The 24,177-nt window shown below is 45.1% G+C and overlaps 1 protein-coding gene across 2 annotated transcripts in view; it reads right to left on the bottom strand.

The window, feature by feature from the left end:
* Positions 1-10,458: 10,458 nt before the first annotated feature.
* LOC149316321 (large ribosomal subunit protein mL37-like) overlaps positions 10,459-24,177 on the bottom strand; it is a 27,621-nt gene continuing 13,902 nt past the window's right edge. For both annotated transcript variants that reach the window (XM_089515204.1, XM_089515205.1), the window contains 5 exons: positions 23,477-23,592; positions 19,890-20,075; positions 19,490-19,641; positions 17,907-18,110; positions 10,459-10,661 (listed from right to left, as the gene is read on the bottom strand). In XM_089515204.1, the coding sequence (XP_089371330.1) occupies positions 10,578-10,661; positions 17,907-18,110; positions 19,490-19,641; positions 19,890-20,075; positions 23,477-23,592 (742 nt within the window). In that variant the 3' untranslated portion in view covers positions 10,459-10,577. The remainder of the gene's footprint in view (positions 10,662-17,906; positions 18,111-19,489; positions 19,642-19,889; positions 20,076-23,476; positions 23,593-24,177) is intronic.

Here is a 24,177-nt window from a genome sequence, read left to right as displayed (position 1 = left end):
GATAGGAGCTGCCTTGTATTCACCTTTTTTTTCTGCCTCTCTCTAAGCTAATTTACCTCTATACTGGGGTTTTGTATGTATTACACTGAAAGAATTGCATTAGAATTCTTTAAAATCAACAACAATACAAGTACAGAAGCAGTAACATGTGTAAAGCCATTTGCATCAGGTGCAAATGTGTGTACTGAAAACACTTTGGAAACTTCCCCCATTATTTTCTATGCCTTTGATTATGTTTAGCCATTTCTGTTTAAATGACTCTACACACTCCTCCAGCTAATACATAAGATACTCCCCTACACCTCTGGCCTATGCGTTGACCTCCTTGCTATCTTGTAACACGTTGATAAAATCTTTTCACTGTCCTCATTCCAGTCACATCCATTTTCTTCATCTCTGTCTATTCCCTGCTCTTTAAACTGGCAAGGTTGGAGAAAAGGCATCAGTAAAATGATCACGGCTTTTTGCTTGTTTATATTGAATTAAAAGTATTATTGTATGTACTAACACCAGTGTACATATACACTCTTTTTTAAGTGTTTTATTTTTTAAATAAAAACACTCCCCTTCATGGAGCAACAGAAGCAAAGGTGGCAGAGAAAAGTAGATGGGTGAAGTTTTTCCATCGGATGGAAGAACACAGTTGAATGCAACCCAATGCTTTGTGTTTACCTGTCAAGCTGGCAAGGGATCACCTCCCTTATTAACGTGACTGTTCCTGAAGTCAACTGCCGTTTTCTATGTCCTTTCCATGGTCAGAACAAAAGCCTTGGTACAGCCATCAGATTGGGGAATACCTAATCCTCAGATGCTACTGGTCAGCTGGTTTAAATGCTGGTTGTTCTGGTATACATTTGTCTTTCCCAGCAGCTAAGTTTTACAAGAAGGACTCTCACTTCTTTCCTCACTATGTAGAAGTTGCATGAACAGGCTCTAGATATATTTCTTTAGATGTTGGTCTTCGCTGTGCAATCTGTAATTGTATTGTGTTACATAATCAGTTGCTTCAGTTTCTTGCTAAATCTGTAGAACATTGGCTGGGGGGGGGGGGGGGGGCTGCCTATTAAGCACTTGGTGACATCCAAGGGACGATCTGTTCAGATTTTGTGTGTACATACAGGTACACAAGAGAAATTGCTTTAGCTTTTAAAATGTGTTCCTGTTTGTAGTTAGCGAGTTAGTTCACTGCATTCTTTATTCCAATATATTGTGAGAGCTTGCTAGAATTCTAACAGTAGATTTTGGATTCCCCCCCCCCCCCAAATTATTATGGTTGGTTTTATGTACAATTATTTACCCCACATAAATTCTCTTATTTCTGGTGATTAAGAATAGTGTGTTTATGTACAGTAGGTTATGCATCAAGCATCTGTTAATCTGTTATAGAATACAGTGGGCCCTTGTTATACGCTGGGGTTTGGTTCCAAGATCCCCCGTGTATAACAAAATCCACATATGCTCAAGTCCTATTAAATATAATGACATAGCAAAATGGTGTTCCTTATAAAAAATGGAAAATCAAGGTTTGATATTTGAAATTTATACTTTTTTGGAACATTTTCAAACGGAGTATGCTTGAATCCATGTATAAAAAATCAGTGTATAAGAAGGGCCAACTGTACAAGTTTCCAGTTATCATCTGCACTTAATGTAATCTGACCTTAGTGGGATATCCTCAGTCCCAAAGAAAAAGAATGCATATACATTTTAGTAATCCAAGTGTGTGCGCACACGTGCATGTTAATAACCCAAGTCCCTGCTTAGCTTCCAAGATGATACAGGATCTGGTGCCATTAGGGCATTTAGGTCCTAATCCTACTGTACTATAAATTAAAAGAGATTGAAGTCTTTAAATGTTTAGGTTTCTAGCTTTGTTTATATATTGTTGCAACCTCAAGTGGTTCTTTCTCTGTACATGTCTGCTACTTCAGTATTTACTGATGTTAAATATTTTAATCATCTTTGGGATCATACACTGGGAAAACCCACACTTTAATGAAATTCAGCTCCTCCTCCTAAGCAAAAGTTTGCTTTAGCATCCAGCCATCATCCTGTACACAGTACATAGCAGCAGACTAAGAGAAATGATGTGCTCCTGCCCAGGTGCTTTTTCTTAGGGAAGCGCTTTGATTCCTTTCTCAATTTTTTAAAAATGCTTGACCACTGGCTTAATGACCCTAGGAGGCCACTGGTTTGATAGCAAGGTTCAGCCATAGATAGCCTATGGCCAGTTTTGTGCTTTGCCAGTCATCTCATCCCATGACTGTTGTTCCTCTAGTTTCTTTCCATAACGTTTTAGTTGTCAAGCCACTCAGCTAATACCAGTTATTAAATGACCAAAGGAAAAACAATTTGACATTAAATGGAATGCCTAATGAGATTCCTGCTGAATTAATCAAGTGGTTCTAGAAGTTTACAGCTCACATTATACAGTATATAGCCAATAGTTTGGGGGCTGATGAGCACTGTAGTTCAAATAGTTGTGATTAGATTGCAGATGGTTATTCTAGAACATATGAAAGAACCAAAGTTACTGCCTGTATAGCCTAGTCCCTACTTTATTTGATATATGTTTTTAAAACAATGCCATCAAGATGATCCAGAAAGATGGTGCTGAAGTTCTCTCTGCCAAAAACAGTAGGTTATTTGCATATGCTTGTTTTATTTCCATCTAGGTCATCAAAAACCAGATGCTGTATACGATATTTCAGAGGAAGGGACTGGCAAAACCATCTCTTGAGTATTCCTTGCCTAAGAAAATGGCATGAAATTCATAGGGTCACCACAAGTCAACAGGCCACTTGAGGGCACATACACACAGGTCTAGGACAGTGGTACTCAAAATCTACATGCACATTTCACTCACACCCACACCCCACTCAACGTAGTGTATAAATAAAATATTTTTTGTTTATTTAATGTGTGTATTTTCATTCACACATTCATGCATTTTCATATTTTAATATTTTATAAGGAAATAACACCATTCAAATTAGAACTGTTTTAAGTAAATTTAGTATTTAACTAACACATATGTAAAATTTACACAAAAAAGTCGGGGAAGAGGTGGTGGAGGGATGCGGGCCTTCAAGTCTTATATCCCTTTGTTATCCCATCAGGACCCCACCATTTCAGAACGACAGGGCTAGGGAATAAAATTTATTTTTGCTACCCTACACCAGAAGGTTATCTGAGAGCCTCAAAATGATAGGTGTTAAACATCTGTCCTAAGCTTGTTGGGCCATTTCTTTTTCATGGTTTCTGTGCCTCACTCAGATGGGTCTCATGGATGTGTAGATCCATACACAGAACAGTCCAAATCTCAGAAGCTTTTGGTGGGATCCCCATCCCCTTCAGAAGCCATGAGCTATTCCCTCTCAGTTCCCCTTTCTCCATCGTGTTGTTTACTTCTTGGATAGCTTGCAATGTTAAGTAGTTTTTTCTCTCGATTGTTCTTCCCTTCTTTAGTTCTGTCTTTTTTAAGAAGAAAAATAAAAAAAGTACTAGTAGTATGTGTCCTCCTGCCATCATACTGACTCTGGTCAGTGGTTAGTTTGTTTTGTGTGGCCTTGAGGGCTCTTTTCAAGAACCGTGTTTCCTCCATTGAGGAAAGATTGCTAGTTTGAATGGCCGTTCAGTCTTGTTTTGCCTGAATGAAAGTCACTGGTCCATTCTTTCTCAATTTGCAAAGTGTTTACAGCTATGAAACAGACTGTCCCAACTCTGCCTGAAAGTCATAGATATTGGCACTCAGAATTTTGATGACAATCTGTAAGAAACGGCTACTCTTGGAGGTTCTCAGACCAAACATGCATGGCTTCTGTTGATTTTGGATGCCAGATGTTTCTCCACCACTGTTAGAGGCCTGTGCATGCTAAAATATGGCCCAGCTCTCCTAATCCCTGGCAAATCTGCTTCTGTATGGCCAAAGCCTGGCAAATCTCAAAAGATGGGCTCTGCTGAGTCAACAGCCCACCATAAAGAAAAAAAGGCAAATGAAAAAGGGAAGGCAAGCCCAATGATTGTAATCCTGGTATTGACACCATATCAACTTTAGCTCTGACCCGACGCCCAGTGTCACAGAATCATAAGAGCTGGAAGAAACTTCAAGGGCCATCCAGTCCAAATGCCTAACATGCAGGAACATCCAGCTTCTGTTTTAAAAGCTCCAAAAAAAGAGACTCCATCACACTCTGAGTGTTCCATTTTGAAACAGCTCTTGCTGCGAAGAAGTTCCTCCTAATGTTGAGGTGGAATCTCTTTTCCTGTAGTTTACAGGTCCTTGTCGCTGGAGCGGCAGAAAACAGCTGTCATATCACCTCTTAACCTCTTCTCCAGGCTAAACATACCCACCTTCCTAAGCTGCTCCTCACAGGGCATCATTTCCAGACCTTTTTATTATTTTGGTAGCTCTCTGGGCATCCTCCAGCTTGTCAACATTCTTTTAGAATTGTGGTGCCAGAATTGACGCAGTATTCCAGGTGAGGCTAGATCAAAGTGGAATAGAGAGGTAGTATTGCTTCCTGCAATGTAGACACTGTCATATTATCCCTTTTCTCCATCTGCTGACTTGGTACGTATCAACAATTGCGCTGAAGAACCAGCAGTACAGGAGATGCCTCAAGTATCACCCTCCCAGACAGACTAACCCTCAACAGAGGAATTCATTCAACTCCTGGCTGCTCAGCCTCACAAGCTCCCAGGACAGTCACTTACCAGCTTATCAGCCTCCCCTTCTCTTGCTGTAACCTACCCGTACTGCCAGCCCCGTTCCTCATGTCTCTTTCACATGTCTCAGAGTTGCAGATCACACCCAGTCCAATGCCAACAGTATGAGTGCTTATATGACCAATTCTCGGACACATCAAGGATACTGTTCCAGCTCATACCACCCATATCACCAGTATTGTTAATATCGTGCCAACTCCCCAGGTTCAGCATCACTGCCTTGGACACAACCATCATGGGCCTACTTATCTGTACCACCACAGGATGGCCACTACTGTACTACTGAGCACTGACACCACTCCCCTCGGCATTACACAGATTACCATGGGGTTTTAACCCACCGCCATTCAACAGAGGTGCATTGGTGCCATTCAAGATTGAGGTTGCATCATCCTTCTGCCTCATGCCCTCAGCAATCAATCCCAGCTGCCACCATATCTAGGTCCTTGGACCAAGATTGTGGAATGGCCTGCCGAACGAGATCCATCATATTGCCACTCTAAACAGCTTTTAAAAAGCTATAAAGACGGATCTCTTCCGGCAGGCCTTTGCTGACTATTTCTCCAGCTATATCTAATTGCTGACCTCTGACTTCACCACAGTTATTTTATTGTTTTTAAGCTTTATGTTTTAAATTCTACATTGTTTAATTGTATTTTAAGGGGAGTGGGTTGAGGGTTCGGATTGTATATTTTTAATCTTGTAAACTGCCTCGATTGCATTTTGTAGAGAGGCAGGATATAAATTATTATTATTATTATTATTATTATTATTATTATTATTATTATACCCTCAGCTACCATTTCTAGATTGTCGGACCAGGAAACCACTTTGGTGGCCTTAATTTGGCACCCCCTCACCCCTGATTTCAGTGTCTCTCCCAGTGTTAATGGTGCCTTCACTATGGAACACAAGCTGTGTGTTGCCTCCCACCTTGACACCTCAATCTCAGACTAATCTGGGCACCATACAACTAAAACCAATCTCTTCTGACTGGCTCTGAGAATTTGTTGTGTTGCTGATACAGTATGTCTCCATAATTTCCATCACCTTTTACAGAGGACATCACTGACACTACTCCCTTCTGACTGAAGGATGATCACCGCAACACAGAACTTATTATCAGGATGGCAAAGTTGTTTGCCCTCGAAGTATCAACCTACTTCCTCTTTGGACCTGGTATTCCAGCATATTAATGCCCAAGTCTCCATGCTATTTGTTAACTGTGTTCAACTTGACGTTGACCTATAGCAACCCCATGGATGAGAGACCTCCAAGTCACCTCAACTGCCCTGCTTAGGTCCTGCAGATTCACGGCTGTGGCTTCTATGATTGAATATATCCATCTGGTATTATGGCTCTTCCTCCTTTCCTCTTGCCCCCCAGCGCCTCCACTTTACCAAGCCTTTGCTGTTGTTTTTTTAGTCAGTCCTTTCTTCTCATGATACGGCCAAAGTATAACAACCTCAGTTTAATTGTCTTTGCATCTAGGAAGAGTTAAGTCTTGACTTGGTATAGGATTCAACAATTTGTCTTTTCAGCAGAACATAGTATTTGCAGAGCTCTTCTTCAGTACCACTTCTCAGATGAGTTTATTTTCTTCCTATCAGCTTTTTTCACTGTCCAGCTTTCACAGTCATACATAGAAATGTGAAGTATGATGTCATAGATCATCCCAACTTCAGTATTAATATGGGACTGATCTATGTAATCATTGAGACCAAGTATGGAACATCATTCTTTCAGTGTCATCATCTACTTTAAAATTATGTAGATTGTCTATGGTTATTATTTTTGCTTTCTTAATGTTCAGCTGTACACCTGCCTTTGCGTTTCCTGCCTTCACTTTCTTCAATACAGTAGTAGTCTTTCAAATCTTTTATATTTTCTGCTGGTAGTATGGTGTCATCTGCATATCTTAATTGCTGATGTTCCTTCCTCCAATTTTCACATCTCCTGAGTTTAATCCTACTTCACATATATATTTTGGCATACAAGTTAAATAAATAGGGCGTGATGGTTTTGCCTGACTCCCTTGCCACTTGGAAACCATTCTGTTTCTCCATATCCTAACGGTAGCCCCTTGTCCTGAGTACACATTACACATCAGGAGAATCTAATGTTCTGGCACACACATTACTTTAAGAGCAATTCATAGGGTTTTTTTATCTATACAATAAAAAGTTCTGCATAGCACAGGATGACTTTCCTTTGAAATTCCTTAGTACATTCCATTATCCAGCATATGTTTACTATACGCTGCCACATTTGCCAGCACTTCTGGATCTTGTCAAACAGTCATAGCCATCTTCTGTTCCTCCAACATCGAGGTGCCTGGAATACCTGTATAAGGTTCAAAAGGAAGACATCATCTTCTTCACTCACTTGACACCAAACTCTATTGTGATGGAAAGAGGCATCACTCAGGGGATGCAGATTGCACCAAGTGACAGAGAAGGGTGAACACCCAGTGGGGCAGTCACTCTGAGTGAATACTGAGAAGTCGTCCCTCACCTCTTCTCTGTTTTCCCCTTCATAGGATCAGTTCTGGACTCTAAGCTTGTTTGGGCATTCCTTCCAACAAAGAGCATGAGTGATACACACCGACTGATCTGGCACAGGAGACAAGTGCCAACTCGGCTAGTCATTAAGCTTCTCTGGTTCTTTCCTTCCACCACAGTAGGCACCTAGTGTGCCTGGCTATGTTCCTGTCCTCTTTGATCTAGGGTGGGACTCTCCCCAGAATGTCCAGATTCTCTCCACTTTACGTTGGTGACTCCAATTGATCAGCTTTTTCAAGGGCATGCCCTTTGGAACCCTAGCCTGCAGCCCTCATATCTTTGGATACATTCCACTCTTGCAGTCCACAGGTGTAGGTTGATGAGAGAGAAACATTCCCACATCAGTGTCCTGAAACTCACTGCAGTCATGAAGGCCCTGAAGGTGGTAAAGGACATCACCTGAGGGACAGTAGTACAGATACTCTTGGACAACCAGACCACCATGTCAACAAATGGAGGGATAAGGCCTTCTACGATGAATGCTTTTGCCATACAGCTATGGGACAGGTACATTCATGGGCACTCATTTAAACTAGCTCTTCACATCCCCGGATGAGTCAATCTCCTAGTGCATGGCCACAGAGGCACACAAGTGGTTCTTATGCTGCAATGCCTTTGGCCTGATCATCCACCGGTGGGGCTAACCTATCTGGTTTTCCACAAGGAAATGCAACCAGTGCAGACAATACTATGCATTGACCCAGCATTGCTCCCTGAAGTGATATCACCATTCCACCTTAACCAGGATATTGTGTTGCCAGCCTTTCCTCAAGATCTCTCTTCCTCGTTGAAGAAGGCCTTGCACTCTGGACATTTGGCATGCTTTAGCCTACTCACCACAAGGGTCCTCTAAGGAAATCCCCAAGACGTTTTGTCTGCTACAGCAACTGGAAGGTGGGTTTCCCCATTTCTTTGCAGACTGTCCAAATGGGTGGTTGAATTGATCCATTTGGCATACCATCTTGCCAAAATTCCCGAATGGTTAGGCCGTAGGTCCCACACGACCTGCACAGTGTCTATGTCCCAGGCATGGGTATGAGGCATTTTCCTGTCAGATTTCTGCAGGGTTATTTGGCTTCAACTTTCAACCTTTATCTGACATAACTTAAGTAGACTGTAGGGCTCAGGGTGATGCATCCTTTGGAAGGGTGATATTGTCATCCATTCTCAGTGGACCTCCTATTGTAAGCTAGCTATCCCTTTGTGTGAGGCACAGAAAAAAAGGAGGGCATGTTCCTTACCTGTAACTATAGTTCTTTGAGTGGTAATCTGTGCCCTCACACAACTCTTCATCCTCTCTCTTTCTGGAAGTCTTTTTTGATATCAAGGGGCAGCAAAATAAAGGGAGTAGCTCTTTGCACTAATTATGGTCATGCCCGAAGGGGGCCAAAGGCTACTGAGCTCAGGAATGTTCTATGCATGCATGAGTCTCATTTGTGAGGGCACAGATGACCACCCCAAGAGCTACGGGTAAGCAACCTGTCCTTCTGTAACATGCGAGTGTACAATGCAATCAAATTCCCATTCTCCTCTCTTGACAGGTTGAATGCAAAAGGAATGTGTGCCACAAGATGCTAAAACTGTGGGCACATGCAAACCCCTGGTAGAGCTATTAGCACAGCCAGTAGCATTTGATTTCATACTAGCATCACATCAAGGGGACATGCTGTTTAAGAAACAATTCTCCCCTTGAACAGTGTACAGACTTCATCATGCACTTTATTTTATCTGAGCCATGCATACCTGTTGAAACAGTTCAGACAAAGAGATCAACGAGTGGGAGCCGCTTCAAAAGCCTATCACAAACACTCTGGCAGGTCCCTGGGGCCTTGCCTTAGAATTGTCACTGTAGTATAGAAGCTGTAGGAGGAGAGAGTATTTGTCTGTGCTCATAACAAGAAGGAAACAAGAGGGGTGGAAAGGCGTGTTGAGAATACAGATTGTTCCTGGTGGTTTTGTTGATGCATTTTCTTTTCACATCTAGAAGACACAAACAGCTCAGCCAGGTCTCCCTGTACAGCAGTAGGGCTTATGCATCCATTATGTATCTGCTAGCTTTCTAGCTGTGGCTGAGGGGTTGGCAAGTACTGCCATCATGCTAGCTTAAGACCTGCCAGACTCCTCACCTTCTTCACAAGTTAGCCTTTCATTTGTCAAAATTCACCTAGTCCTTTGGTGGCTAGAGATGCCAGTTCAGAGGGCCTGTGGCATACTAAAATGGCATGTCCAGTATCAAACGACCAATTGCTGTTGATAGTGCTAGGCAAAATCGCTGCCCCTAACAGCCTCCTGTAGCTAGTGTATCATTCACTATATAAAAATGAGGTTGTAAAATAGATTTTTCTTCTTCAGTTATACACAAATAATAGAATTCAACGAAGCCTGAACAGATTTCCCATTTTGTTAGACAAGTACAGTTAATATTATCTGGCTAGAAACTCATGACATGTTTCTGTTTGTTCCCCCCTCAATCACTCACAGACAACTAGCTTTTCAGTATATGTTAGAATACTGTTTCTGCTTCCTCGTTTGATTAAAAACAAACTATTAAATATGCAGCAGTGAAACTTAATTTCTAAGCTGAGGTTATCAGTATCATCTGAGGAAGAGAGTTCAGTCCATTTGAACAGAGCTTAGAAGTGTTACTTTTTGGACTCTCAACTTGCAGAATATCCCCATTTTCCAACCAACATGGCACTGGTTACAATGGCTAGAGGGTTCTGGGAGCTGTCATCGAAAAAAATTAACTTTCCCATCTCTGCTGCTGGATGCATGCCATGCCCATACAAAGGATCTCTGTGTGGAAGCCTGCATGTCCTTATCTACATCAATCACAATGGGCATCAACCCACTGCTGACATTTTTCCTAATCTGGAATACATATTAGCTTAAGTTCCACTCCTGCCCAAAGATTCATGAACTAGTAACTTCAATAGCATTTACTGTGCAGTTTGCACTGCCTATCCACTATCCGCTGTAAAGCTATATTTAGTATGTTTAGCTAAATGACATTTTGAGAGATGGGTGTTCCTTACTGTGCAAAGCTGTGATAAACCCTGTGAAAAGCTCCAATGCTCATCTCTTCTTTTCAAGTCACAACTCCTCTGACAATTAGTAGTGCTTATGCTGCTTCATTAAGGTTTTGAGAGAAAAGGGTGAAACAATACTGTTTACATGTGTTTTTAGAGAAAAGTTTATTTAAAAATATTAAATAGCCTTTAATGTTTACGTTTTATATTACAAAAGGAAATGTGGCAAAAACATGTTAAATTCTGCACCTTCAGTGGTCTATTCACACAATGCGCCATGTAAGTAGAACGCCAGGAACTTCTTGAATGTTTCTGGCTGATAGCCATGTATTCCCGCAGGCTTCTGTAAAGAAAACATCTGGATTTTCAATGTCTGGGATACAAAATAACTCAACAACACATTTCAGTATATTCAATTATTCTGTTAGTATATTCTCACTCATGCCCTTCAGGAAAATGTAGCCTTAAACCCAATTGTTAATTCCAACTAGAGTAAACCTGCTGCAACCACCGGATTTACTATTAACAACTGATTTACTATTAACAACTAATTCAATGGGTCTATTCTTTGGCTACTGGATTATTTTTGAAAGAGGGTATGAATGAGATACAACTTACATGATACTTTTTCCCTTTTGAAACACCTTGGAGATGGACAGGTTGCTTACCTGTAACGGTATTTCTTCGAGTGGTCATCTGCGAATACATACAAATGGGTTGTACTGCGCCTGCGCAGTGCCTTTGGAAACTTCTAGAATCACTGGGCAAAGTACTCTTTGCAACATATAGAAACTTTTTGGCGGTAGCTCCGCCCATCCCTTATAAAGCCCCTGCTTTCCTGCTCTTTCCCCAGTTCCGCAATTTTTCCGCCGTGTAGGCGACAAGGAGTGAGCCAAATTAGAGCAGGACACCGAGGGGAGGATGGGCGGGATTTGTATGTATTCGCAGATGACCACTCGAAGAAATACCGTTACAGGTAAGCAACCTGTCCTTCTTCTTCGTGGTCTCTGCGGATCATACAAATGGGTTGAGACTAGCAAGCTAAGGTTAAAGGCGGAGGGAGTGTCCTGACACCATAAATAACCAACAATTGTTTATTTGACAACAATAATAAAAAGCTCAAACATTGTCTCAAGACTCGTCTATTGAAAACTGAGTTATAGGTCTGTAAACCCTTGACCCATAAAGGGAGAGTGAGTGTTAAACCATTAACTTGGTAAGCCTAAAGGAGGCTGAAATCAGTGCAATCCAGAAACCAGGATAGCCCTGCCAAAGGCTGCATCTCTCTTGGCCCTGGTGTCCAGCCTGTAATGTTTAATAAATGTCAGGGGCTGTGCCCACACAGCAGCCTTACAAATGTCTTCCAATGAAACCCCTGACAAGAAGGCAGAAGATGCTGCTACCGCCCTTGTGGTATGGGAGCGGACCCTGACCGGTAAAGGCTTACCCAAGAGTTCATAAGACAAGTAGATGGTGTTTGACACCCATTTAGAGAGTCTCTGGGCCGATACCGGTAATCCCTTCTTCGGTCCCGAGTAGCACTGAAACAGCCTCTCGGAACGGCTGGAGTCCTTAGTCCTGTCCAAATAAAAGGCTAGTGCCGTTCGGACATCTAGCGTGTGGAGGGCCCTCTCCGCATCCGTGGTCGGGTTCGGGGCCAGGGTAGGAAGCACAATGTCCTGACACATGTGGAACAGTGACACCACCTTGGGCAAAAAAGAAATGTCAGTTCTAAGGACTACCTTGTCCAAATGAAATCTGAGGAATGGCTGGTCCCGTCTCAGAGCACAAAGTTCACCAGCCCGACGAGCCGAGGTAATTGCCACCAAAAACGCCGTCTTCCAAGTCAGGAGCCTTATGTCCGTCATGGCCAGGGGCTCGAAAGGCTTAGACTGTAAGGCTCCCAACACCCCCTCCAGGCTCCACGCCAGGGGTGGCAAGGACACTTGCGGGTTCAGATTATTATAGCCCTTGAGAAAACCCTTAATAAGGGGATCTTTAAAAAAGGAAGGTCTATCTCGAAACTGGAAAAAAGAACAAATGGCCGACAGGTAGCATTTAATCGAAGTGAGGCAGAGGCCCGAGTCGACCAGGGACATTAAAAAGTCCAGCACCACCGGCGTCGATACTTGGGCAGGGGAGAGGTGTCTGTCAGCCAGAAACTTGAGAAATTTGGTCCACTTTTGGGAGTAAGATTTGCGGGTGGCCGGCTTCTGGGCAGCTAGGATCACTCTGCATACCGGTTCTGGCAGGCAAGCTAGGGATGGATTCTCCATGCTACCAGGGGAAGGGTGTCGATGTCGGGGTGGCAGACTCGACCTCCCTGAACCGTGAGAAGATCCGGCCTGCGTTCGAGCCGGAGAAAGGTGTCCCGGGAGAGATGAAGGAGGCTCGGGAACCAAGGCTGTCCTGGCCACCACGGGGTGATCAGAATGGCATCGGCGGCCTCTGATGTCATCTTGGACACTGTCCTGGTGATCAACGGGAATGGGGGGAAGGCGTACAGCGGCACCCCCAACCAGTCGAATCCGAACGCATCCCCGAGGGAGTCCTCGCCTCGCGTCCGGGAGCAGAACTGGGGACAATGGGTGTTGTGGACAGTCGCGAACAGGTCTATCTGAGGGGTCCCCCACCGACGGAAGAGGTCCCTCACGGTGTCCGGATGGAGCCTCCACTCGTGGCATGAAGACGGGGACCTGCTGAGGAGGTCCGCGAAGTCGTTCAGTGTCCCTGGCAGGTGTACCGCTTGAAGCATTATTATTATTAAGCAGGATGCCTCAGGCGATGCACCACTCCCACACTCGGAGCGTGATGTTGAGGAGGGTGCGTGATCTGGTGCCTCCCTGTTTGTTCAGGTAGTACATCACCGTGGTGTTGTCCGTCCGGAGTTGTATGACCTTGTGGGAGAGGGAGGATTCGAATGCTCTTAGGGCCTTTTCCTCTGCCGTTAGTTCCAGGGCATTGATATGTAGGGTCCTTTCGTCGGGTGACCACACGCCTTTCGCCCAGAGATCTAGAGCGTGGGCTCCCCATCCGTCCTCCGACGCATCCGTGGTTAACACCACCTCTGGCTGAGGCTGTGAAAATGGCATGCCTGCGCAAACGTTCCGGGAGTCGAGCCACCAATGGAGGGAACGGGCGACTGGTCTCGGGATGGTGAGGCGACGGGATGGAGCGTCGGTCTCCGGGTCGAAGACTGAAAGGAACCAAGATTGGAGGGTTCGGGATCGAAGCCTTGCCCACGGTGTGACAAAAGTTGTCGAGGCCATGTGTCCGAGGGCCACCTGGACGTCTCTGGCGATGACTCGTCTTCGGTCCGTGCACCGTCGGATGGCCACGCAAAGGGCCCCAAAACGGTCGAGGGGTAGGGAGGCCATGCAGTTGTTGGAGTCTAGGATGGATCCGACGAATCTTATTTGTTTGGTGGGAAGGAGCTGTGACATTTCGAGGTTGACCACTAGCCCTAAGTCCTTTAGAAGCGTAAGGGTTTCCGAGGTGTGTCGGTGAAGCTCTTGACTTGAAGGGGCCACTATCAACCAGTCGTCTAGGTACGGGAAGATCCTGATGCCCCGGCGATGGAGATGGGATGCGACCGGTGCCATGCACTTGGTGAAGACCCGTGGGGCCGTGGCAAGGCCGAAGGGCAGAACATTGTAGCTGTAGACGTCCGTCCCGACTGCAAAGGCTAGGAACCGGCGGTGGCTCTCCTGGATGCTGACATGAAAGTAAGCGTCCTTCAGGTCGATGGTCGCGAACCACAGGCCCTGGTGTAACAAAGGCAAAATAGAGGCAAGTGTTACCATCCGGAACCGGTGGTAGGAGAGGTAAGTATTCAGGGCTCTCAGGTCCAAAATGGGTCTGATGCCCCATCAGTCTTAGGAACCGTAAAATAGTGGGAGAAAAAACATCTAGGGACGTCGGCGGCATCGACGGGCGAGATGGCGCCCTTGGACAACAAGGTGGGTACTTCGTCGAGAAGGGTGTCTGAGGGGGGGGGGGATAGGAAAGCTCCGGTTGGAGGGAGCTCTTCGAATTCGAGGGCATAACCCCTACAGACGATGGTGAGGGCCCAAGAATCGGTAGAGATCGAGGCCCAGATGTTGGAGAAGGGCCTCAGTCTGTCCAGAAAACAGAGGGGAGAGGAGACGACGGAGTATGCGGCACCACTTCAGTTCCTCTTTTTATTCTGGTCGGGATCCTGCCTCCGGTAATGTTTCTTATACTTGGGAGCGGAATGGCGACCTGAAGAGGAGGAGGACTGCGAGGGGTACCTCTGTCTGGGCTGATCCTGGCGCTGGTAGGGGCGATCCTGTTGGTAGGAGCTCTGGCCTTGCCCGTACCATGGACGGACGCCGGTGAAACGCTTACGGGAAGTCTGAGGAGAGGATGACATACCGTGCTTCTTCGCGGCGGTCCGCATGCGGTATTTGAAACTGAGTTTTTCATCCGTCTCCTGGTGGAAGAGGCCATCTTCATCAAATGGCATGTCTTCAATGGTGGTACGGGCATTTTGGTTGAGGTCCGAAGATCTCAGCCAAGCATGTCTGCGCAGGGCAATCGCCGCGGCCATGGATCTTGCCGAGCAATCCGTGGAGTGCCTGGCTGACGTTATCAACCAACTCCCAATGGAGTGTGCCTCATCCCGGACCTCGGAAAGAGTGGCCTGGGACTCATCAGGAAGGTCAGGAATAAGCGGGGAGATCTTCTCCATTAGCCACTGGATATAAGCCCCCATGCAGGCGTTATAGTTGGCCACTCTGATCCCCAGGGCTGATGAGAAATAGGCCTTCTTGGCCAAAGCGTCCACCTTCTTTGCCTCCTTGTCCGCTGGCATCACGGACGATTTTGGGGTCGATGTCCGCTGGGCGCCCTCGACGATAGCTGAATTTTGCCTCGGGTGTCCAAAGAGCCATGAGGGAGTGGAAGGAGCAATCCTGTAGAGGGACTCTATCCTGCGGTTGCTGGAAGCCGTCGAAGCGGGAGCTTCCCACGAGCGTCTCGCCAGCTTTTCCAGCGACGGTAGCAAAGGAATTGCAGGTGGAGTAGGCAGCTTTCCGTGGATCCTCCTTTCGATGGGGTCAGAGGCCTCATCTTCTACCTGGGAGGTTTGGATGTCAAGTGCGTTTGACATCTTGATGACGTGTTCAGCAAAGGTACGGACATCATCAGTGGGCGACATGGCACCAGGCTGGGCAAACTCCTGGACGGAAGGCTGGTAATCCTCGGCATCCGAGGCGCCGGAGTCACTCTGGGGACGGTACCGGGTGTGAGAGAGAGCCTCCTCATCGGGGTCTAGGTCCACCACTTGGAGGTCTGAGGCCGCGCCTGCCCGACGGGAAGAAGCTGAGACGTCACGAGTAGGCTTAGTGAATGGCTCTGGCCTGGACTTTCGAGATGGAGATCCAAGGCGGGATGCAACAGAGTTCCGTGGGACAGCCATGTAGTAGGTGTCCGTCTCGCTGTCATAAAGGTAGTCTGGTCTTTTCGGCTCCTTTGGAGGGGAAGGAGAGGCGGTCCGGTGGACCATGGCGGTATGGACAACCGATCTGGGCATCGGGGTGACCGAGCGTTGACTATGTGTGGAGCTCGCTGGAGAGGCCGGTTCCGAGATGACGTCGATGGTGTCATCCGGCATGTGGCGAAAACTAGGCAGGGCACGACCCTCAGAGGGAGAGCTGCGACGGCGATCTGGACGAGTAGAGGGGGGCTCTGTAGTCTTGGAGCTCCCAACCCTGGAGGCCTTGTCCACAGGGCGAGATTCCCGGGGTCTGCGCTCGGAGGCCGGCCGGTCCCGAGAGGTCTCCCTGTGCCGGGAGCCGTCGGAATCCCACTTGTCAGAGCGGTGTCGTTTGGCCAATGGGTGCTGGTCTCCCGAGGGAGGCGTATGTGTCCTCTTGGAGGCCGAGGGCGACGCGATAGCGGAAGCCGGAGTCGTCACCTTGGTGGTCGAAGACCTCGAAGCCGAGTCCGCTGAAGGCTTCGGGACCGAAGGTGTGGAACACGAGCCCTTAGTTGAGCTCGCTGGGGTCGAGGCCTTCGGGGCCGAGGATCTCGAGGCTGACCCCTTCTGGGCGCTCGAGTCCTTTCCAGAAGCGCGGCTCTCCTTAGAGCTCTTCGGGCACTTATCTTTCTTGGACGGCCGGGAAACGTCCACCGAAGGGGTGTTGGCGTCCGGTCCCTCGCGGGGAGCCACCTCAGAGAGAGTTGGAGGGTCGGCCATGAGCTGGGTCGGGGCCTCGGGAAGAGCTGGTAACGGCGCCGACCCGGTGGAAGAGGGGGGCCCTAGAGAAGACATGGCACCCGTGGCGAAGACCTTGGAATAGATGGCCGCCTTTAGTCTGGTCTCTCGATTTTTTCTCGCTTGGGGAGTGAGGGATTTACACAAGGCGCAGGATGATGGGATGTGCGCCTCTCCCAAGCACAGAAGACAAGCCGAATGAGGGTCCTGGCCGGGGATTTTACCTCCGCAAACGGTGCACTTTTTGAAAGGCACCGATGGCATGATCCGCTTACGGTTCGTGGTCAACAAGCCGAAGTCAGTAATGAGAGTCAGCCCGGAGAAGAAACGCAGTCAAGGGTCAAGCAAAGAGTGGTCAGAAAACGGTCCGTGGTCAAGCTACCAGTGATTCCGATGACAATAAGAAGAGCGAAGTTCCCAAAGGCAGCAAACGTGGCGGAAAAAAGGAACTGGGGAAAGAGCGGGAAAGCAGGGGCTTTATAAGGGATGGGCGGAGCTACCGCCAAAAAGTTTCTATATGTTGCAAAGAGTGCTTTGCCCAGTGATTCTAGAAGTTTCTGAAGGCACTGCGCAGGCGCAGTACAACCCATTTGTATGATTCGCAGAGACCACGAAGAAGAAATGTTTTTAGAGTGAAGATCTAATCAGCTACAGTATTCTGGTGTTACAGAAGTTACCGTTGCTGTATTTATATTCCTGCTTTAGAAGATATGGCATTTTATAAGGCAGGTGAACACAGTAGCTTCAAGCACTTCTTTCAAGATATACTTTAGTCAAATCTGGTAGTACAGTTGGCTCTCCATATCCACGGGGGTTCCATTCTGGACCCCCTCACTTACAAAGATCAAAAAATGTGGAGCCTCAAGTCCCATTATTGCCAACAGACACTCAACATGCGCACATGCATTGTCCATTGACAATAATCGGGTAGGGTCATCCGAGAATACTCCAGTCCATGAATTGTTAGCCCACCGATACTGAGGATTGACTGCAATATATTTTTATGATTCACATGGATGGCGTATATTTAGTCCTCCAGTGCTATTGAAGGTTGAACTCTAAATGTGTGTCAGAATACCTTTGTATTCTAGTCTAAGGACATTAATGTTACTACTAGTAAAAAGCAAATGCTATGGTTTTGAGCCACAAGAAGCATTCATTTGTTCCTGCGAAAATGTTACTAAGGGATGGCCATTTTTGGTGGTGGTAAAAATGTATTTTTTAAGGTTGACAGTAATGCAGTTATAATTTGTTAATTTGCAAGTAACACATTACTTATTAATGATTCCAAACTCTGATGTGACAAATACAGGAAATATTATACTCTGTAGAGTATTATAGTCAACTTACCACAACCACCTTTTTCTTGATTTCCGGACGACTCCTGGCATCCTCATAAAGAAGCTGATCTCCATCAATCCAGACCAGGTTTTTGATACCATTGCAAGAGTCTAGATCTGTTGTATTCAACTGGAATACCAAGAACTGAAAACACTGTCCATCAGTACCAACACTCTGCACAACAATGGGTTTATCCAAGATTCTGGGTTCATCCTGGTAATGGGAAAGGGGAAAAAGGGCTTCATGACTTAGTTACAACCTCTGGACTGAGATCAAGACAGAACAGAACTTTCAAGCCCTGTCTTCTGATCTCTGTTGTACTTCAATGCATTACAATTGGTAATGTACTACTTTGGTAGTAGGGGAGGGTGGGAGTAGTACACAGAAAATGGTCTCCACAGATAATACAAAAACAGACTTGAGTAGTCTGATATTAGTGCAGGAAGCTTTCCTGGGAATGGTTCCAGTTGATATCTCAGCATGGCAGATTTACATCCAGTCCAAATACCAACTCTAGATCCTTATTTTGACTTTGTGAACTGGAGTCTGATTTGCCCTTGGGGAAAACAACACCCACAGGCAACCTTGCCAAAAAATCATCATCAACAACAACAACGCCACCCTGTAACAATTTCTGGAACATTTGTATCAGTCCCTACCATCTCCAAGTAAAATTTCATTAACTGTAAAATCAACTCATGTCCCCTGAGTTTCCTCTCTACTATTCAAGTATCACAAGCATACAAAGTTAATTATTTTACTGTTATACAGAAAGCTAATGTCAGTATTTTGCACATTCAAAAGGTCCATGACTGATTAAGAATTCAACCACAGCATCCCAGGTATGATTCTCAAGCAAGGCAGAATCACAATAACCATATGAATTCAGAATATGATTTTGCTCTGCTACATCACTTCAAGCAGTACAGGTAGTCCCTATCAATAGCTAGCAGCTTTTCACAACAGGCCATGAAACAACATGCTCAGAGCTTATATGCCTGTACCTTAATAGTACTTTTCCAAAATATTCCAATCATCCTAAATTTTGTGATACAGCCCCAACCAAAAAGCACAGGAAATTTCTATGTGAATATTTCCACAGAAAGCTAGAGAGCAGGAATTCACTTTCTCCTTACAATGTGGGAACACCTGCTAGTATGCTGTTAACACAGGGGGAGGTAAATGAAGCCCTCATACCAGGAAGAAAAAAAGCATAAAAAAGACCAATTGCATTCATTAAAAAGATTTAAAGGCAGTTTTGATCAGCCTGAGGCCTGTTTTAGCACCAAAATAGTTGGGCCTAAAAATCAAGAGTGACTTTCAGTTTTTAAAAAAGGATAGACCCACATGAAGGTGGACTAGGCATTATATGGCCAATCATGCCCACTCTGTAGGCTTTAAATATACAACTGGCTGTTTCATGCCAATTTTTCATGGTATAACTGTATTGCCCATCTATGTCCACAGTAAGGTAAAAATTGTTCCAAAACCTATCAATGTATCCCATTCATTCTAACAGAATGGAAACACGAAGCAAATAGTCCTCTTTCTAGGATCATGTAAGATTTATCTATAAACATCCATACACTTACCCCATAGAGCCCTTTAGCCTTGGCCAGAGCACTTCCAAAAGCAAACATCATCATTCTGGCCTGGAGATGTTCTGGTTTAATTTTAGATTTAAGGCAACGTGGAGCAAAGTATATAGTATGAGGATGAGGATATGGGTAACCTTCCCGAAAACCTAAGGTACAAATCAGATGATAGTCTTATTTCTTCAACAGTGTGAGTTAAATGATACTAAACCAACTAAACATATATATTTTTTTAAAAAACTACTGCAATTAGATCTAATGCTTTAGCTAATACCTTCACTCTTTTTAACCATTACCCTTATATGCCACCTGGCAGAATTTCACCCATAACAAATATACTACTATGGAATAAATAGGAGGTTTCAGCTTATGGTCTTCCTCTCTCTATCAAATTTACCTGTGTCAGTCTTTGTCTCATATACATTCACTTCTTGGAGGTCGATTGTAGGTGCAATAGGATAGAAGGTTTCTAAAGTGTGTTTTTCAGTGGCTAATATTTCATCTTTGGAAGCTACAGGTTGTAGAGGACTCATTGCATTCAAAATCTTTCCAAGGCTACCACGAACCTGAAGAAGAATGGATTCTGTAAAGGGAAACATTGGATAAGTAAGTTAGCATGTTTACTGTAAGTCAGCCAGAGAACTTTTATAGAATGGAGTGGCATACAAATGAATACGTAATGTTTCCACTAGTATTAGATGCTTAAACCCATGAAAGGAGGCCTTCAAAACAATGCCCTCAATATTTGCAGCCTGCAAGAACCATCTCCTTGTCTAGCTGGATAAATAAGGCTAGCATCTTCTCATGCAGGCTCCCTCTCACCTTAAAAAGCAAAGGGCAATGTTGTTAGTTCTCACATACAACACCATAGCTGTGTCTATTCATATGAAGTGCTAAGGAAATAGCTGAATAACATCTCTCCTGATCTAAAGTTCCAAGACTACAAGAGTTGCTCCACTCACTATCCAAGAACCTTTACTGGGGTGTCTGTTGAGGGAAAAGAGGGGCTAAGCTACAGCCACTTCTCCTAACTCGCGAATCTGAGATCTGTGACCTTGAAAATCCACGAAGGAGCGACCTCTGCTATTTTCAATGGGGCGCAAGCCTGGCACACACACACACCACACACATGCCCCATTCAAGCCTATGGGGCTTGAATATGCGTGACCCTCTGTTTTTATGGGGAGGTGGGTGTTCCGGAACAGATCCCTCCACAAAAATGGAGGATCAACTGTATAGCAAATGATTAGAAAGCACAGTCATTGTTCAGTATCACCAGGTGCAGCACTGCCCTAAAAGACTGAATACATATGAAATAAAAAAATATGTGTGTCTTACTCGGAGACTGGGTATGTACCAGAGTGCAAATCTGTGATTGGCAGATATGCAAGGCATATACTTCAAACACTCATTAATTAAAAAATATTCAAAATGACAACAAACATATCACTTGAGTATCTAGAAGCAACTGGGAAACCATTTCTTTGGAGCTAACTGTTGTGAATAATGGGGAGGAAAAATGGGTCATATAAAGACCTTACTATGGCTGGTTCCAAACCTATTTCAGCTCTGCCAAGTATCTAGCTGAACCAACACACTGAATTTAAGCTTCAATTCACTGTCTTTCTTGCGCCCGGTTGCATGGGCGGGGAAAGGGGGAGGCACCGGTGGGAGCGGTGTCCTCAAAAGCCGGCCCACCGGCTCCCAGACGCCGCCGCGCAACAGAGGATGCCCCGGAGGACTTTTGCCGCAACTTCCACCTGGCCGGCAGAAGGCAACAGCTGCGCCCGGTTGCATGGGCGGGGAAAGGGGGAGGCACCGGTGGGAGCGGTGTCCTCAAAAGCCGGCCCGCCGGCTCCCAGACGCCGCCGCGCAACGGAGGATGCCCCGGAGGACTTTTGCCGCAACTTCCACCTGGCCGGCAGAAGGCAACAGCTGCGCCCGGTTGAATGGGCGGGGAAAGGGGGAGGCACCGGTGGGAGCGGTGTCCTCAAAAGCCGGCCCGCCGGCTCCCAGACGCCGCCGCGCAACGGAGGATGCCCCGGAGGACTTTTGCCGCAACCTCCACCTGGCCGGCAGAAGGCAACAGCTGCGCCCGGTTGCATGGGCGGGGAAAGGGGGAGGCACCGGTGGGAGCGGTGTCCTCAAAAGCCGGCCCGCCGGCTCCCAGACGCCACCGTGCAACGGAGGACGCCCCGGAGGACTTGAGGCGCAATCTCCATCAGCGCCAGTACCGCCCGACTGTGCGGGTGGGAAGTCTTTTTGGGGGGAGGAGCGGGAATTATTAGTCTCTGTTAATTTTTGTTGGGTTGTGCAGGGGTTTTTGTAATTTGATCATTAGGGAATGACGCTTTCTTCCGTCCCCCTTTGCCTTGGGGTTTGGTTATTAATGCTGGGCTAATACTGTTTGGATATGTTATTGCTGTTATGTAATATTGGCTGTTTTGAGACATGTATTGATTTTTATCTTGTATTGAAAACTGTATTGCCGTTTTTGTATTGGAATGTATTGTTATTGCTATTATGCTATGCTTGAGATATGTAATGTTATGTCATTGTTGTTTTCTTGCTGTAAACCGCCCTGATCTGATGGAAGGGCGGTATATAAATAAAAATTTTATTATTATTATTATTATTATTATTATTATTGTCACTGGATCATGGCCAAAACAAAATGGCACTGATGAAAACCTAACATTATTTTGAGTAACATTTTACACTGTCACATAAAATATGTCTGTTCCCACATACAAGAGTATGAATTACTGAAAAGCATTTTCCACATCCAACATACAACAGGACCTTGTTATCCACTGGGGTTTGGTTCCAGGATCCTCCGTGAGTAACAAAATCCATGGATGCTGAGGTCCCATTAAATATAATGGCATAGCAAATTGGTGTTCTTTATCAAATGGCAAAATCAAGGTGTGCTTTTCGGAATTTATATTTTTGGGAATATTTTCAAGCTGTGGATGCTTGAATCTGTGGATAAAAAATCCATGGATAAGGAAGACTGACTGTACGTATTTTGCTTTATGCATAGCACTTTTTAATATAGCAGCAATACTCTAGCCGTGTTAGTATGGATCAGTATGCAAAAGGATCTTGTAGCACCTTTGAGAGAAAGAAGTTGGTATTATCAGCTTTGGAGACTGATCCAAAATACACTGCAAAAATAATCCAGTTTGAGACCTCTTTAATTGCCCCGGCTCAGTGCTAGCGAATCCGGAGAAATTGTAGTTTATTGTGGCACCAGTGCTTTCGGACAGAAAAAGGCTAAATGTCTCACAAAAACACAGTTCCCAGAATTCCCCAGCCTTGAGCCAGGGCAGTTAAAGCGGTCTCAGATTATTTCTGTCATGACTTAGTGCTATGGAATTCTGGGAATTATAGTTTGTTTGGGGCACCAGAGCTCGTTGACAGAGAAGGCGAGATGTCAAAACACAAAACTACAATTCCCAGAATTCAATAGCATTGAGCTGTGGCAGATATAGTGGTGTCAAACTGGATTGTTTATGCAGTGTGGATACAGCCTTAGTCTAAAAAAACTTATGCTACCAACGTTTTTCTCTCGATTCGCTTCAAAGGTGCTACGAGATTTCTCTGCATCCTAAAAAGATAATTCTAATGGGGTGAGAATTGTCAAACCTACAAGATGATGTGGCGGGGTGTGTGTGTGTGTGTGTGTGTGTGTGTGTGTGTGTTAAAAAACTATTTTGCATCATCCAAGGCAGATAATTACTAAATAATAATATATTAGTAACTAAATAATACTGTTTAAGACCCCAACCCTGCCCCAAACAGCCATTTAAAAAAACCAGACCCCAGAGAAACAAGACGTCACTTCAGGTCACCCAACCCAAAGTAGTGTAGATCTGTGGAAGTCAAAAGAAACCTAAAATGGTACAATGCAGCCCTATAAGCTCTTGAGCATACCCACCCCTCTTCTGCAGGGATGAGTAGGCCTTGAAACCTTTCACTAACCTCGTTCCCATGTAGCTGCTACTCGGTAGTCTTGGGCCACCATTCTTTTAGTCAGCAAGGGATATCTGGTAGTCGCCATCCTGCACAAGTGAAGTAAATCTTCTAGAAGCACAGAGCTTCAGAACAAGAGGTTAGTTAGATCTATTGGTTTTTGGCTATTTGTATGCATTGATTACAGCATATACAAATGGGGAACACAAATTAAAATGATAGTTATGGTTAACTCATTAAATAATGGCAGCTAATGTTGTTTCCATCAACTAATGCAATACATAAATACAGAAAGCAACCCCATGCTAAAAATATCCATACAAAAGTAACCTAAAAGTTATGACAAATATAAACTACATATTTTTGTTTAATTTATTCTGATTTGGTAGTCAAACGGAGAGGCAAAGTGATGACTATGAGGTACAGAGAGTGCATTTATTGAACCACAGCACAAGAATTAGGGACAACACAATTAAGGTGATCGCAAGAGATTCAATATAAAGTATTTCTCCAAAGAACATAATTAATTTATGAACACTGCTGCCATAAGATTACTTCACAAGAACTGTAGACAAATTCACTGAGGACAAATCTACTGATAGCTAAAGGAAGCCTCTGTTTGGAGGCAGTATATCTCTCAATTCTAACTGGTGGTGAGGCTACTCCCTACTCATCATTTACTGGACATCTTCAGTATAACTCCCTAATTT

This window comes from Sceloporus occidentalis, unplaced genomic scaffold, assembly GCF_023333645.1.
Source record: "Sceloporus occidentalis isolate IW3139 unplaced genomic scaffold, rSceOcc1.0.p SCAF_3, whole genome shotgun sequence".
NCBI lineage: Eukaryota > Metazoa > Chordata > Lepidosauria > Squamata > Phrynosomatidae > Sceloporus > Sceloporus occidentalis.
This window is presented reverse-complemented; position numbering and strand designations above follow the sequence as displayed.